The sequence below is a fragment of the Hemicordylus capensis genome, chromosome 3, assembly GCF_027244095.1.
Source record: "Hemicordylus capensis ecotype Gifberg chromosome 3, rHemCap1.1.pri, whole genome shotgun sequence".
Classification (NCBI taxonomy): domain Eukaryota; kingdom Metazoa; phylum Chordata; class Lepidosauria; order Squamata; family Cordylidae; genus Hemicordylus; species Hemicordylus capensis.
Window position 1 is genome coordinate 325,974,400 of NC_069659.1, and position 16,910 is coordinate 325,991,309.

A 16,910-nucleotide genomic window follows, 5' to 3' on the forward strand; every position below is an offset into this window, starting at 1 on the left:
TGTTTTTCAGAAAACACGGTGATGAATGCCAAAACAGGCTTCTGCTGTCATATGGGAAAGCATGACAGCATCTACTTTTCATTTTGTATAACTACACTAGAGTTTAGGAGCTGAAGATTAATTCAGAAGCCATTCCTATAAATAGCCATAAAAGAAAGAAAATTGAGTGATTTGCCAGATACAAATAAGTTGGTGTACAACACAAAATAAGATTGCTGAAATCGTACTTGTCACTGGCTTTACATTCTAGAAGAGTAGCCATGTTACAACATGGCTGTAAAAGTTGCCACCTTGCTTCCAAGTAAAGGAAAAGTGTGTCATAAAGTTGATTTTTGACTCCTGGCAACCAAAGCCCTGTGGTTTTCTTTGGCAGAATACAGGAGGAGTTTACCATTGCCATCTCCCACACAGTATGAGATGCCTTTCAGCATCTCCCTATATCGCTACTGCCCGATATAGTACAAACGGGGATTCAAACCAGCAACCTTTTGCCTGTTAGTCAAGCATTTCCCTGTTGCACCACTTAAGGTGACCAGTAGCACTGTCAATTTCCTCACTATCTTTAAGGATTGATGTTTCACATCATGGAAGCTAAGTTAAGTGTGCCATTGAGTTGGTGTCGACTCCTGGCGCCCACAGAGCTCTGTGGTTGTCTTGGGTAGAATACAGGAGGGGCTTACCATTGCCATCTCCCACAGTATGAGATGATGCTTTTCAGCATCTTCCTATATCGTTGCTGCCCGATACAGGTGTTTCCCATAGTCCAGGAAACATACCAGCAGGGATTCGAACCAGCAACTTCCCTAAGCAAGTTAATTCCCCACAGCCTAGTCCCATCTTAAAAGTGATACCTGCTCACTACAGATTGGCTTGGAAAATTTTACTTTTGAACCTATTGACACTTTGTTTATGGTCTAGTCACTTGGTTTACGATAGTCTTAATTATCCCCATCTAAGAATTTATAATTTTTACAACAAACTGAATACAGCTACTCCTCTGAAACGTATGCCTGGTGAGAAGAAATAGAACCTGCATTTCCCTTTATTGTGGCGGCAATTTTTCCCATCGTTCACAACCATTCACACAAGAGCCTTACATGAACCACTTAGATCTCTGTTTCCTGAAGCAGCAATTCCTACTAGTGACAAGTACTTGTCAGGCTTTGTTCACAGAATGCAATTGCTGCAGCTACAGTATAGCCTTCTAGCCAAAGACAGCTCATACTATTTTGAATGATAACTGAAGGCAGAGATGCCACTTTGCTTGTGTGTGTGTGGGTGTGGTGGTGGGACAAGTTATCCAAGCAAGCAGTGACAACATATCTTCCCAGTTCAAAACCACAAATAATGTTGGGGCAGGAAAGGACAGTGGTTGATATCTTGACTACCAAAGCACACATGTAATAAGCAAGTGTGACGACATGACCACTGTATTCATTCCCTCATATTTTGACATTATGGTCATCACAGCCTGCTAGGGGTGTCTGTTTAAATCAAGAAGTATTTCTTCTCATCACTGGCAAATCTTTGAATATGGTTAAGTACACATTTTGAAATTCTAATTATATTGTACAGTTGTAACTGGCTGCTTTACTACTGCAACAAATTTGCACTGCTACAGATTTCATGAGGGGGGGGAAACTATTGCTTGATCATTTGAGTCTAGTGACTGTTTTTAATTTTTTAACTTCTCTGCTGAACTCAAGTAACTGTTTCAGTATTCTCCAGCATCAGCTAGAGCCACAAAGGAGGGAAAGATTTACTAGTAAAAGTGATTCATCATGAAAACTTCAGAACTTTGGCATAAAATAGTTTAATGAGGTATTCAGCAGGTAGTAAAAACAGTTTTTTTTTTTATTTCTTGTAAAAAAAATTTTTTTTACACATGCAGACTAAAACCAGTGTAAGAAAGTATTCACCATTATTTTAAACAAATAACTATACTTAAATAGAAGTGTCTGCAATGTTTGTATAAAAATAAGGTACATTTGTACAGGAACAGATTCTCCAGTTTTCATATTGATACAGAACTTTAACACATACAATTTAACCTGATCATTGTTTTAAATCAGTTTGATACTGCTAGGCTATTTTATGTGCAAAAACTCAACACAGTTCTTCAAAAGAAAAAATGTCCTACTTATTGAAGAGGTGTTGGACTTCAAATCAAATCCTAATTGACTTCTTTTCAAGTTTCAAACAGTCCCATACAATTGATAATATGCAAGAATAACTGAAAGGTAGCTTGCTCCACAATCAGCGCCTGTGCCTACTATGTCCTGAACGGCTGCCACTGTGATGCTTGCCTTTATGAGACCTCTCAAAGGAACGAGATCGTTCCCGTCTGTCCCTGTGGTGTCCCCGCTCATGCCTGTGTTTCTTGGCAACATCTGAATGGTCCCTGGATTTGCTCTGAGAACGTGAGCGAGACTTTTTCCTTTTATGGCCATGTCTGTTTGCACCTTTCAACTCTTCTCTGCTGTGCTTGGGTTTTATGTGTGGAGATCCATGATTGTGATGCCTCCGAGGGCTGCCACTGTGACTTCTGGATCTGCTTCTGGATCTCGAGCTGTAGGTTCCAGAGAGACTCCGCCTATTGTTGTAACTTAAAAGCATGAAAAGTTTTAAAATTTTTAATAATTTAAAATTAAAGTATTTAAATTTGCCACAAACCCCTTGAGCTATATAGCACTTACACTGTGTTCAACAGAATCCCATCCCAGCATTCAGGCCACTTTTATATTTAGTCATTTGTCAAAAAGAGTATTTATTATATCCCTACTTCAGAATTCCCACCTGTGCTTTACTTTTGGAAGCAGAACAATCACATACTGCTATCCATTCACTATATTTATGGATCAAACCTTCAGAAGCATATTTCCTTGCATAAGTAAGTGAGCTAAATTAGACCATATTGAACTCAAACCACAAATGTCAGTCTTGTATAGCAGTTAGTCCAGACCTTTCTTACTCTAGTCCAGGATTACAGAATATCAACTTGGAATATTTTATAGTAAGAATTAATCTAAAAGCTCTAGCAACTTTTCACCATAAGCTCAGAGCCAACAGTGCAGTCTTTTCACATTACTAATACTGAGCTGTCACATTCATATTACAAATAGTATGTTCACAGCACTAAGCTTCCCCTGGAGTAGTTTTTAGGAGTATGGGAAGCATATTATATTATAGCTAATTTTTACAATTAAAAGAGTTAAAAGATTAATACTCACTGTCTCCTTGGAGAATGGGATCTGGATCGCGACTTGGTTCTGGATTTTGATCGACTAGCACTTCTGCTGCTTCTACTTCTCTTGCTCTCTTTTCTCATACTTTATTAAAAAGAGGAGGCACTGGCTCAATTACATGGGCATATGATGGCAAACAGATTATACCACACTGTGTAGATCATAGGGCTATGCAGAACATTCTGAGCTTGGAATGTTCTCACTCGGAATGGGCTGTTGCGAGTATTCCGATCCAAAAGAGAATGCCCTTCAAAAGAAGGGTGGAATGCAAATGTCTGGAACGTTCCATTAGAACAACCAGTTGAGCCAGTTGTTCCGAAGGAACGAGCCCTTCATTTGAAGGGCATTCCATTTCAGAATAGAACGCTCACAACAGCCCATTTAAAGTGAGAATGCCCCAAGTTCAGAACATTCTGCACATCCCCAGTAAGTCAGTATTTGGTTATTACAAAAAAGTGTGACCTACCCATTGTAAGGGCTCTTGGAAACCATCTGCCTCTCTTCTGGTTCTTTTTTGATATTTTTTGCATTGATACAGACTGGAGATTTGTCTTCTGTTTTCATTTCTCTCGGAGATGCTAAGAATGGAAGCAATTAACGGTAAGTAAGTTCAAGTGGATGAACTTCAACTCGGAGTATTTGCTAATGACAGCCAGGCTCTGATCATTATGACAATATTACATTTACTCTCTTCTACTCATAAAAGATACTTCCTTGCAGTTTCCCATGTATGTTTTCTATGGTCTATACCCACAAAATAAACCTTTAACACTCTGGGAATAAAACTGATTTTTCCTTGGACAAAAAAATTAAAAGTAGTCCATTTTAATTGAGCTAGAGAAGCTAACAAACACTTTGAAATATACTGTTACCCCTTGAAACAAGAAGTGATGCTGAAGCCCTTAATTAGAAGAGTTACAACCCGAATGATGACAACTTTTTTTGCAAGTCTGTCACATTACACTTGCAAAAAACCCCTCTCCTCCCTTCCACCCACTGGTCCTGCTATCTTAGTGTAGTTAGCCAAGGAGCAGCACAGCAGAGATGCATGAAGATGTGCCTATGTCATAGATGGGCCGGACCTCCTGCTCCTGAACAAGGATACCAAACACCTCTGTGGAGTGCCTCTTGCAATACATGCTCCTCAAGGCAGAGGCTGGCTAGAGTATAGAGTCACGAGTCCACAGCATTTACTTTCCTAAGATGCTATATACTTGGTGATGCCTGCTCATACTGAAACAAAGAAACTGCTGACATATTTATACTAGGAATGTAGAGATGAACCAAAGTTCAAAATTCACTGCAATCAGTTATACAAATCATGTGCTGCAGATAAAAATTACTGAGATTTGGGGGGGGGGGGGGGGCGGCGGCTCTCAAACACCAGCTTTTAATACAATCCAATTACACACACACCCTTAATAAACTTGCATATTAAGTGTGTATTTGTATTTCTGCTCATTTAATACATTAGATAAACCAGACACATGTGCTGGTCACAGAAAACTTACAGGGCTTAGAAGCAGGTGAAAAGCCTCCCAGTGTTGAAAGGGCTGGTGTTCCATCAGGGTTTAATCCTTTTGCTTTTAGTTTGGCTTCCTGTAGTGCCATTTTCCTTTTTTCAACCTCTTTATCAAGCAATTCATAGTTAGGCTGCCAGGAGACACAGAGTTCAGAAGTCAAATCACATGAGATCAGAGTACAGCTTCATTTCTTTCATACACACAATTTCACTCATTCATAATCTCTCTCCCTTATGCATACACATACATACAAACCCACCCAATATAAATGTATATATAACTTAGATTACCTTCTTTCTAGTATAAAGTTTTAGCGTTGTTATGCATATCTCCTGAATATCTTCTTCAGTAGTGCCAAAAAGCAAAAACCAATGAGGACGGTTGGGCAAAGGAATCTATAAGAGAGGATATTGCAGAAAGGGTAGTAAATCTGCACACAACTTCCCTGGGATCTGAGCTCTACGACTGGAGACAAAGGCAAATAATTACCTGAAGAGCCCTAGCAGCAAGGTAGATACAAGCACAAGCTATTGTCTCTGGCTGAAATCGAACAAACACGTTGGTTCGAAGGCTATCATTCATATAATTCCTGAAAAATATGAATTTGTATTTGTCTTCAGTTCTAAAGCCTTCTATTTAAAAAAAAAAATCAAACCTACGAAGTTGGAGACTCAATCTACTTCATTATTTTTTCTTCATCTTCATTCTGGTAATTTAAACTCCAAATTGCCAAATAGTATGCCTTAAAAAGACAAAATGTCTAACATGCCCTTGGACCACTGCAACAAGCAGGCTCTCATCTCTCTAACCCCCCCGGATGTACAAGCCGAGTTTTACTCTGAATTCAGACTCCATTTCCACAAAGAGGTACAAGTCAAAATTGACTTTAAGAATTACTATGTATTCTATGAAGTGTCCATCAACCAAGATAAATAATTTTTTTAAAAAAAACTACACACAATCATTTAACACATTTTAAAAGGTTAATTCATTCTTCAACTCAATTAAAATGTTATATCTTCTACAGAATGTTTGCAGCAAATCACTGTCAAATGCATCACACAATACACTATAAAACAAGATCTTTAGGACATGATTCAGCCAAAGTTATGTATGTTTCTGTCCAGCAGATTTCACGATGGACATTTATGCACATGCTTAATTCTTCCATAAAGATCAACAGGACAGAAGGGTGCTCAACTTTTGCAAAATCATATCAGATTTTTTTTAAAATACACAATTTCAATACACTTTCAAACTCCTGAATGAATAGGGTTGCAGCCTCTGGGAGGCAGTATGACACTCCTAAAATGACATTTGTTTAAATGAAACATTAGCTATTGGCCACAAACACACTGTAGAGGCATGATCTAACAAAAGTATTCCTAACATCCAAAATGGTGTTACACAAAACTACCATTGTAGAATTTAGTACTCAAGTTTCACTTTGAGCATAAAAGGGAAATCTGCAGACATGTCAAATGGTCTGCAGTGGATATTTGCTATGTAAAATACTATGCTCAATACAAACCAGTAAATAAGTATGTGTGAGCCTTTTGCATGCACAAGAAAGCACCACCCCCACAAAAATTTAAAATTCAAGTTTAGACTGAACTGGAAAAGAAATCAGATAAAAATTCATGCTAAGACTAGAGTCTATCCAGTTTTTGTCAATAATTCATGTCACATTGACTACAATAACTAGAAAAACAAGTATACATTTCATGACATGTATATGTTGAACAGGTACTCTAAAAGCAAATATACAAATCCTTTTGACACCCCGACAGAACTAGAAGATGCTGCCAGATGGACATAGACCACTTCAGTAAATCTTGGCTGAAAGCTTGCACTGGGATTGGCTGGAGAGAGTGGCAGCCAATCAGACCATCCTCGGGTCATGAGCTGTGGTGCAGAGGGCAGAGTTCTATGACTTACCATCAGGGACTACCCTTTAATTAAAGAGTAGAAAAAAGAACAAAGTTAAATTGAGTTCTCCAAGAAAATGTGTTATGAAAGCCATGAAAATAGTAAGCAGAAAACAAGCAGTAAAACACACTTTGCAAAGCATTTACTTAACTTACAGTTCATTGTTTGGCATATGGGACATCAAGCTTGTTTTTTTTTCTGCTACTATTTTCCTGGCTAGGAATGTCAGAAGAGAATAACTTACCATGCTGTCTGGACGAGGGTTTGATTACGTTCACATTCTAAGACTTGCAAATACATAACAATGATCTGAGGAAGGGAAACAGAACACACAAAAATAGTATGTTAATATTATATCTAAATGTACAGTAGTAACATGCTCTATTCCTACCCATTCTGAGCAAAAACCAATGTATCAAATTATATTCTCATTTTTCAACACCACAAATTCCTGTCCCAAAGTCAACCCCTGCACCTAGCCCAACACATTCAGCTTACAATTATGAATGCTACTTTCATTCCTGAGAATTGCATTATTATTTATTCTATACAACAAGTACAGGCTAAGATATCTGGACTTTTACCTTTCCTCTCACCATCAAGATATATGTGCAGTTCAGTACCGGAAAGAAATTTAAGGGACTCACCTTATGTGGATGCTTGACATGAACACAAAATCCCAACTCCTTCAGCACCCTCCTTTCTGCTTTGATTACTTGATTTTTGGTGTTTATGTAGTTCTGATCAAGTACCAATGGGCTTGGAGTCCTACAGTTTGTAAGAAATAGAGTCAAAACTGTTTTGTGTAACGAAGACAGAGGCTTCTCTGTTTTCCCTTCCAACCAACTAATGGCAACAGAAACCAGACTTTAAACTCCTGCAAACAAGTTTAAGCTTTAATCTTTTGCTGTCCAAATTAAACTAAATTTACTGCCTACAAATATGTTAACTTGGAAGAAATATAGCTTTTCTGTCAACACTCAAAATGGGACATCCAAAGATGTTTCACTTCATGTAAAAAGACAGTTGATCCTCATACAAAGTTGAAGTCCAAGAAACTTAAGTGATCTCTTATGGGAATATTCCATTTGCTGAAAAGAAACAAAGTGGTGCATTCATCATTCAATTAACACTACCAGTTTCAACAGCTGTAAAATAAATGTGTTAAGCATGGGGAACAGAATAAAATAATGTATGACAATAGTGACAAGCAGGAAGGTCAAAATCATGTATGGCATAGAGGCACCTTTTCAATAATTTTTGTGTAAACAATCTATTAGCACAAACATTGCTTTTTAAAAAACCAAAGAATACTATTTCAGCTATTGCAATATATCCCTTCCCTATAGCTCTTAAGAAAACAGATTGGGTTCTTTCCATATCTGTAGCATGAAAGTTTAGAAAACTGTATCCAATGTACTGTACAGTACATTGTACTTCATATGTACTTCATATCACTGGGAAATTAGTTAATGAACAGACTACTATGCTGTCCCCTCTCAGTTTAATAGACAGTGCCAAGCTACATTTCTTTTTAATCATCATGCAGGGAGAATAAATGTTTTAATGCTCCCCACAGCCAATATGATCTCCTTTCTGCATCTTCAAGAAACACACACACAGGCTAAGGTAACTTTTTTTAGCTTGCACAATGCAAGTTTGTGACTCACTTGTCCCATTTTAACGCCACATTCTACAGTAGGACATTCAGAACAGTAATTGACTGAATTGAGATTAAAATGCTATTTTTATATTTAAAAGAAGGGAGAGAAGAGCCTCAGGTTCAGAAAGTCCTTCAAACCCCACCTTACATGCAATTATCATGAACTATTTACATAGCATTCCATGTAACTGCAACAACACCCAAACACTATCTTCTCATTTAATTGGATCAGGGAGGAAAACTTTTCAGAGAGCACACAATTTTATGCTATTTAAAACAGGAGAACATCTCGGGAATCAAGTATCAGTGTGATATGCTCCTCAAGATACAAGCCTGATACCATACCCAAATATCCAAGTGTATTTGGAACTGGAGATAGTTTAGCTCCACTGAAACTGTTCCACTGGGAATACAGCAGTGGAAGAGAACTCACTCAATCTAAAGTACTATATAAAAGCTAATTATTAAATACAAGAGTGGCCCTTAGCTGGAATATAGAGACAGCTGTAAGATTCTATGCTATGTCTACTAATACAAGTTGTCCTTGTGCTCAAACTGCAATAGTGCAATTTAAACTAGGCTTTAATATGCACAACACTAAAATGTTATGATTTATTGTTGGCATACTTTGTGGTAGTATTTGTATTTTAAAGTTGATTCAAATATGTTTAAGGTAGTAATGTGTAAATTTATTATGCACATGCAAATTCACACTAGTTTTCACACTAATAACTAGCACTAGTTTTTAAAGAGAGTTCATATGAATCTGAGTGTCTAAGGTAGTTTAGCACTGTCTTCTTGCTGGTCGATGAATACAGCTAATCTTTTACAGCATGAACACACTGCAAGTTACTAAACACCTGGAGGTACATAATTCCCACCCCCTTCTTGTCTCACTGAACTCAACATACAGAGAAATAAAGCTTTTACACCACAAATTGAATTAGTTTAAACTTCTTCATATTGGATCTTGACTTTGTAAAGCTTTGACAACCTGTTCCATAAGATTTGAAACCTCATCACCTTTTTGCTTTTATGAAAAACTGATTAGCAAAAAATAGGAAGTACCATCCTATTAAGAACCGAAGGTGACTGACTTCTCCAGTCTTCCCAGATAATTTAAAACCTTTTTTAATACCACTTGATATCTGGTTTACCTATCCTGTCTGTGAGATTTACTTTGCCAAATTACCCATTATAACATGGACAAAGATAAGTGACCATATTAACATTCAAACGCTGAACAGGCACCCAAACGGGATGCTTGAGAGAAGTAAAACTTTGTGTATTCGCATACTAACTAAAGGAGTTATTACACTGGGGCCTATGTGTTTACAAAAGAACATACAAAATCTATGCTTGAATATCACAAATATGACACGACACTGGATAGCTATGGTTTTGGAAGTATTTTAGAGCTATGGCACAACTTTAACAGTAACAAGAACAGGGTGAACACCAAGAACTTTTTCTTTAAGAAAAAGACTTGCCAAGACTTCTTAATGGGTTCAGCACTGGAATAACAGTGGCTTATCATCTTGTAATACCATCTTGGGAAGGGTGAAATTCAAGCTCACTAAGCTTGATCATTTCCCACTAAGCTGAAAATAGGCATCCAACATTCCAATCCTATGTAAAGCTATTCAGAAGCCAGCCTCTCCAAGTTCAAAGGAGATCACTTCCAAGTTAAGTGCACACTTCACTGGAAGTATGCGTTATTCTTGGTGGGACTTACTTCCTTGTATAGGACGGAGCTGCAAGTCTGTTGTCTTCATGCAACAATATATTCAGTGTGTGTTTAGTAACTTACCTTTAAAATAAGCAGAACTATAGTGTTGCAGAACTGATGGAATCAAGGAAGAGTGCTCTTCCACTTAAACAGTACTTGCCTGACAATTTAATCAAGAATTTGTTTTCCCTACACTCACTGTCTCAGTGCATGGTCTGAGGACAAATGTTGCTGAAGCTAAGCATATCTTGGCCTGATTGGCACTTGCAAACCCCATGTACAGCACCTTACATTCCATGATGGGAATATAAATGAAATAAATACATCAGTTGTTGGCAGGCTATATTCAGTTATAAAAGACTGCTCCTTTGAGCAGCCTTCTATATTCACCTCAAATCCCTGCACCAGCAACACCATCGTTTGTAATGTCACACGGAGTACTTCATCAGCAAATATATATTTACTGGGACAACATACATTTAGGTTTGAACTCCCATCCATTTAAGTGCTCAAAATAGATAACCATGCAATCTGTGCATGTTGACTCCCTGTTAACTGAGCAAAGAGGCGCCTTTTAAAAGTGGTGGTTCTCTTTATTTACCAGGGGGAGAGCAACTGATCCTATCCATCCCTGGCACAGCATCCCTAGTGGCTGTTGCTGGTGTCTATTTTATGTTGCTTCTTCAAGATTGTGAGCCCTTTTAGGGACAGGGAGCTATTTTATTTTATTTATTTCGGTATAAACCGCTTTGGAAGCTTATTTGAAAAGCAATATATAAATATTTGTATTGTATTGTCTCGAGTCAGAAATCAGGCCCACTGAGTTCAATGGGACTAACTTACTGCAGCCTGTGATCCACTAGCAGTTTCATCTGTAACACATGACTTGATCTTAAAATAGTGAAGTTTCTAGGCAAGTAGTATGACTATGTATATATGAACAAAATGTATTTCAGGTCCTTGCTAAAGCCAACCTCTTTTTTGGGGGGTGGTGGTGTTTTTTTACTCACGAGTATAAAATTTATGTGAGAGTTCTAATACACTAACAGATTGTCTGCATATCCAAAGGCTTTCCACTAATGTGGTAAGACCATACTTCAATTAGGTAGATGATGATCTTATCCAACAAGAAGCTCCCTCTTCTGCATTTGGGCTAGAATTTATTTTTTACTGCCTAACTGTAATATTCTAAAACCGATAAAAAAAATCTAAGTTTTCCAGCTGTTATAAAACTATGTAGTATATGCACAAATTTGTGAATACCACTAATAGTAACAGCAAAAGCCTTTACAGATATTAAATACTATTTATGTTCTTAAGTACAAGCTTATGTGCTGCGACTATTATTGAACTGGTACATTTTTAAGAAGGAAAAGTCTTTAAAAGCATCCCGGAAAAGAATGCCATTCAATGAATCCCCCCCACCCTGCCATGTCTACTTGGTTTTAGTATGTAGTAGTAAAACTGATTTTGGTAAATTGTTGAACTATCCAAGCAAGGGTTTCACAAATGATATAAATATCATGTATAGTTTAGGGCTATAGAATCCTAAACAGCTTGGGCCGAAGGTATTTAAGACAACATCTTCTTCGTCATGAACCCCACTGCCCATTGAGATCATCAGGAGAGGTCTGTCTGCAGTTGCCACCAGTTTGGTGGCTACTCGGGGACAGGCCTTCTCCGCAGCTGCCCTGAAGTTTTGGGATGTGCTCCCTGGTGAAATAAGAGCCTCCCCATCTCTGACAATTTTTTTAAAAAATCTTTAAAGATGCATCTGTTTACCCAGGCTTTTATTTAAATACTGTTTTAATAGTTTTGACATTGTTTTAAAATTTTAAATTGTTGTAATGTTTAAACTTTTTGTGCTGTCATTTATTTTAACTAATGCTTTAATTTTTCCTGTTATTTATTTTGTTTTAACTTATGTTTTAACTTTCATGTTGTCATTTATTTTGTTTTGTTGCAAACCACCAGAGACAGAAGTTTTGGGAGGCACAGAAAATGTTGAATAATAAATAAATAAATAAATAAACAAACAGAATTATTATACAAAACATAGCTAGATTTGCGAGACAAGATTCTAACAAACATATTCAGCTAACTTCCAAAAACCTGGACAGCAAAGATAAAAGCTTAACACAAGATGCAGGAGTTCTTCCAAATGGTTCACCAACGGCCAACCTGTCAGTCCCCCGATTCCAGTGACCTATTCTCAGAGCACTGGCTTCTCCTTGGGGATTTTCGATACTTCACTCACTGTTGCCATGACGACAGCTTCATCTCTATGAACCACTCCACATCACCCAGGCTTTGGTAAATGTAGCTGGTCGCTGTATAGTCGGTTGCAAGGGAAAAAAGAGCTAAAGTTAATAACGTGTACAGTTTATTTATTTGTAAAATTGTAACACGCACAGAAAAATGCTTACATCTTCTTTGTTTAAAGAAGTAAACCAACATGCCAAGCATTAGGAATTCATGTGGATTAGTTCCAGAAATGTCTGACAACTCTTAAGTTAAGAGTAAAAAGCCAATAAAGCACATCTGCTTGAATGAGATATCATTACCCACATGGCAAGTGTGTTTGGCATGCCAATTTTAGAATGGGAATACTTTGGTTGTAAAAAAAACTTGGTTGACAGTTCGGCTGGACAAGAAATATTTATAAGTTATCAGTTAGTTAAAGTTTCATTTGAAATAAAGATATGGGGGTGGAGAGAGAAACCTAGCTGCAACTCTTTCAAAGTAAGGTTGATTTTTTATTTATTAAAAAAATGATGGGAGAAGGGAAAAGGAAATAAAATGAATATATATCTGTGTACCTTACTAGCATAAGCACTGATCTAATCTAGATATGCTCTAAACTTCAAGACAAATGTGTACCAAGTTTAGGATGTCCTCATCATCCCACAAAATATGGTAGAGAGAAATGATTATTTTAAAAGGTTTTGCTAAGTTAATAAGACATCACTGAAATCAAGTATATCAAAACTGCTACAGATGGCTTCAGGCAACAATACCCATAGTTAACTAGAGTAATAAAAAACTAAAGCCTATTTGTTTAAAAATTTTCTCTAGATTGAAGCACTTCTATTCAGTGTTCTCTCTAAGCAGAATTTGCCTTTAAGCATTTGTTTAGTCTCTCCTTGACTCTAGCTTAAACTTTGCTTTATATCTAAAAGTTAAATGTATCTACAACTGGGGACACCTCTACAAAAGTCACAAAAGCACACACAAAATTGAGACTCATCTGATTTATAGACAATCAAGTTGTTCCTGTAACTCTAGGTACACATGGATGCCCGGACTCCTTTCTTTATATCCTTGAAGATACCATTACAACAGGTACATGCTGTAACCAAACCATGCTGTCACTTTCCCAACCAAACACACCACTATAAAACTTAAAAAATAGTTAGATTTCAATGTATTCTGAAATAAATTTTGAGAGCTAGTATGTACTCTCAACGTAAAACATGGAATACAACCATTACCTTCTAAAACGAGTTAACTCTGCTTAAGAGGCACTATAACCAAGTGTCACCGATTAAAACAAAACAAGAAAGCTAGCTATACCAGCTCAGAACTTAGATTTCCTTCCACCTACTTCAAGATCCACTCAAATGGGAACAAATATTCAATGTTTTATATAACCACAAAGTCACATTAATATAACAAAATTTATACCTATGAAAATCAGATGCAAAATGTTTCCTGCCTATGCACATAGGAACATAGGAACCCGCCATATACTAAGTCAGTCCATTGGTCTATCTAGCTCAGTATTGTCTTCACAGACTGGCAGCGGCTTCTCCAAGGTTGCAGGCAGGAATCTCTCTCAGCCCTATCTTGGAGAAGCCAGGGAGGGAACTTGAAACCTTCTGCTCTTCCCAGAGCTGCTTCATCCCCTGAGGGGAATATCTTGCAGTGCTCACACATCAAGTCTCCCATTCAGATACAACCAGGGCAGACCCTGCTTAGCTATGGGGCAAGTCATGCTTGCTACCACAAGACCAGCTCTCCTCTCCTACCACAATCCAAAGATCACCACCTCAACCTAACAAAGTAAACCTACCCAACCAGAAGCTACCATTGGGTTAGGATTACATTACTGTGAGAAGTGCAGATATTGAAAATGGAGCTGACCTTACCTTTTAACTCTTAACTGCCGCAAGTGGTGGAAAACATTGATCACATCTCTTATGCGACGAGGCGCTTCTTCAATTTTGGAAGCAAGATTGATGCAGGCCATAGCAACAATCTGAAAAGAAGCCCATTGCCATGAGAAGGTCTAACACAGCACATTGTTACACAGCCGACAAGGATGAGGAGTGGTCCACAAAAGTTTATGCAATTATGCAACCATGCCTTGGTAATACCTCAGCAAGAAAAAGGCTGGGTGGGTTTGTTCCCAGGAAAGGGAGCCAAGCACCAAGAGTGCTGTTGGCCATCCTTCTCATTGTGATTTTTTAAACAAAAGCCACCTCCCCACTCAGTCGGTTGACATCACTCGGCCCTAGAACTCACCTCAAAGCTGTGCTTGACGAAGGACTTGGAATAGAAAAAGCGATGAAACAGCACCTGCCCGGTCGCCATTGCCACCTGCGAGGAGAATCCCCGTGCGGGGAAGAGAGCGAGAAATGAGCCATTTCAGGTCGCCATCAAGGAGCGCATGCGCAGAAAACCCCCTCCCACTGAGGCGCCCCCTCCCTTTCCGGAAGCGGCGGTGATGCCGGGCCTGTCATCCAGGCCGAAGTCGCAGATCCGCCGCCATTTTGAGTCCAGCGCCCTCTCGCCCATCGCGTCTCCCACCGAACGAGCGCGCGTCATTCAATGGCGGCGGCGCCCTTCCAGGCCTCTGTGGCGGCGCCAGGGTGCCCTTCCTCTCCCCTCCCCGCAAGTAAGGGAGAAGGCCCTGGGCCTAAAGTTAGGCCTTGGCTGAGGCCCGCCGCACCAGGCCTCTCCTCCTGCCTGCCCCCCCTTCCCCCCGCCCCACTCCACGCGCTCCCGCTTGCGCTGACCTGCGGCAGGCGGAGGAGGATGCCGGCCCCTTGGATGAGCTCGCAGCCCAGGATCCGTAGATCGGTCTCGCTCTGTAGGTCCAGCCCGTCCTGCATGGAAGGGGTCGGCGAGAGCCGCTCCTCGGGGATGAGCGAGTGGTCGATGGTCAGCGACACCTCCGAGTACAGCCGGTCGCCGATCAGGATGCCTGCGGGGGGTGGCAGGAGCGGCAGCGGTGCCGAGGAGAGGGGAGCGCCTGTGGCGACGGGAGAAGGATGAGTCGCCGCGGAGGCCATGACGAACGGTCTCTGAACGGACGCCGAACCGACCGCACCCGGAGCCGGCCACGCAGAGAATAACCCGTTGCACCCGGCTCCCAGTCAGTGACGCAGCACGGCGCCGTGCGTGCGCGTGGGAGCCCCTCCCTTTCCGCGAAATGATGAGTCGCGCGTTGCGTGCTCCTACTCCTCCCTTCTCATGACGTAATTAGCGACCACCCCTACCCGGGCGGGGAGGAGCGCGCGCTATTAATAACCGCTCTGGAGTTTGCCTCAGCCGGCTCCACACAGTCGGGAAAGAAACAAAGGCCTCGACCACGCGTGCCCCAGATAGGGGGAGGTTGGCAGAGACCTGAAGAGGCAGTGGGCGATACCATGTTAGATACTGACGTGGGTGGCGTGTGTGTATGATTTCTATTACTGGCAGGATGTGTGTATCATATTCAGAAACATGATCAGTCTCTCCAGTACCACCGCCACTAGCTTGAACTGATAAAGCCCATTCTACCCCCTCAGGATTTTACCACCTTTCTGCGAAACTACGATTTGTTTCTCCTGTTCTATATTGAGAGCTGCAATTTCTTTGTTGACTACTTTGCTGTATTGTAGCTGCTTTAACAGGGAAAGGGTAGAAATTGGATTAATTAAATTTCCACCCTACCTTTCCCTATTAAAAGTCACTCATTAATTATGCAGTAGAACTGAATCAACTAATTCTGCTACATAATGCAGGCCAGGCCAAAATGGCTGAAAGGATAGATGGACAGAGACCTGTTGAACGTGCCAGTTTGTATTAAACGAATGCATTTTAATATTTGGGTTATTATTCTTATATAATAAAATATGTGGGTTAAAACCCACAGCCCTTTGTCATCTAGGAACACAGTAAGCTGCCATATACTGAGTCCAACTGTTGGTCTATCTAACTCAGCATTGTCTACTACACTGACTGGCAGCAGCTTCTTCAAGGTTTCAGGCAGGAGTCTTTCCCAACCCTTCCTGAAGATGCCAGGGATTGAACTTTGGACCTTCGGCAGGCAAAGCAGATGCACACCAAGCTAGATCCTCATCCCTAGTGACTTATACCCATCATTTGTATTCCACACACACGCATTGCCCAAGTACAAAAACATCTATTAAGACAATTTTAAAATGTGATGGTTTTTCTTTCCATATTTAAAGAGCCAGTGTGGTATACTGGAGAGGATGTTGACCACTAGGCAGACCTATGCTCAAGTCTCCTCTCAGCTTTGAAGCTCACTGGTATAACTGTCCTGTCTCTCAAAACCTATCTTAGATTGTGATGTTAAGGAGCACGTGTAGGGAAATATGTGGAGCTTTTAAAGCCTGGGGGTTCCCAACCTTTTTAAACAAGTGTCACAGGCTTTCAGCTCAAGTACCTCATAGAGCTGGAGAGAATCTATCTATGTGGTCGCTAAGAGTTGACACCGACTTGATGGCACTTAATCAATCACCCCATAGAGATTTGTTAAGTTACTCATGAGTAACTAATCTGGATGTATAGCCGTTATTATAGTGACTCTT

The 16,910-nt window shown here is 39.8% G+C and overlaps 1 protein-coding gene across 1 annotated transcript; it reads right to left on the minus strand.

Moving 5' to 3' along the window:
• Positions 1–1,797: 1,797 nt before the first annotated feature.
• Positions 1,798–15,483, minus strand: CCNL1 (cyclin L1). Its single transcript, XM_053307868.1, has 11 exons — positions 15,108–15,483; positions 14,614–14,688; positions 14,238–14,347; positions 7,345–7,465; positions 6,942–7,006; positions 5,258–5,357; positions 5,059–5,163; positions 4,757–4,898; positions 3,712–3,823; positions 3,231–3,329; positions 1,798–2,605 (listed from the first exon to the last, which is right to left on the minus strand). The coding sequence occupies exons 1-11, from the start codon at positions 15,381–15,383 to the stop codon at positions 2,257–2,259; spliced, it is 1,554 nt and encodes a 517-aa protein (XP_053163843.1). The 5' UTR covers positions 15,384–15,483; the 3' UTR covers positions 1,798–2,256.
• Between the last annotated feature and the right edge of the window lie 1,427 nt (positions 15,484–16,910).

Bases quoted from the DNA above. Each gene is read 5' to 3' on its own strand.
- CCNL1 (XM_053307868.1), bottom strand. From the start codon at position 15,383: ATGGCCTCCGCGGCGACTCATCCTTCTCCCGTCGCCACAGGCGCTCCC. The intron at 5,358-6,941 runs GTAAGTTATTCT...CATATTTTTCAG, and splicing joins ACCCTCGTCCAGACAGCATG to GAATTATATGAATGATAGCC. The intron at 3,824-4,756 runs GTAAGTTTTCTG...TTCCATTCTTAG, and splicing joins TTCACCTGCTTCTAAGCCCT to CATCTCCGAGAGAAATGAAA.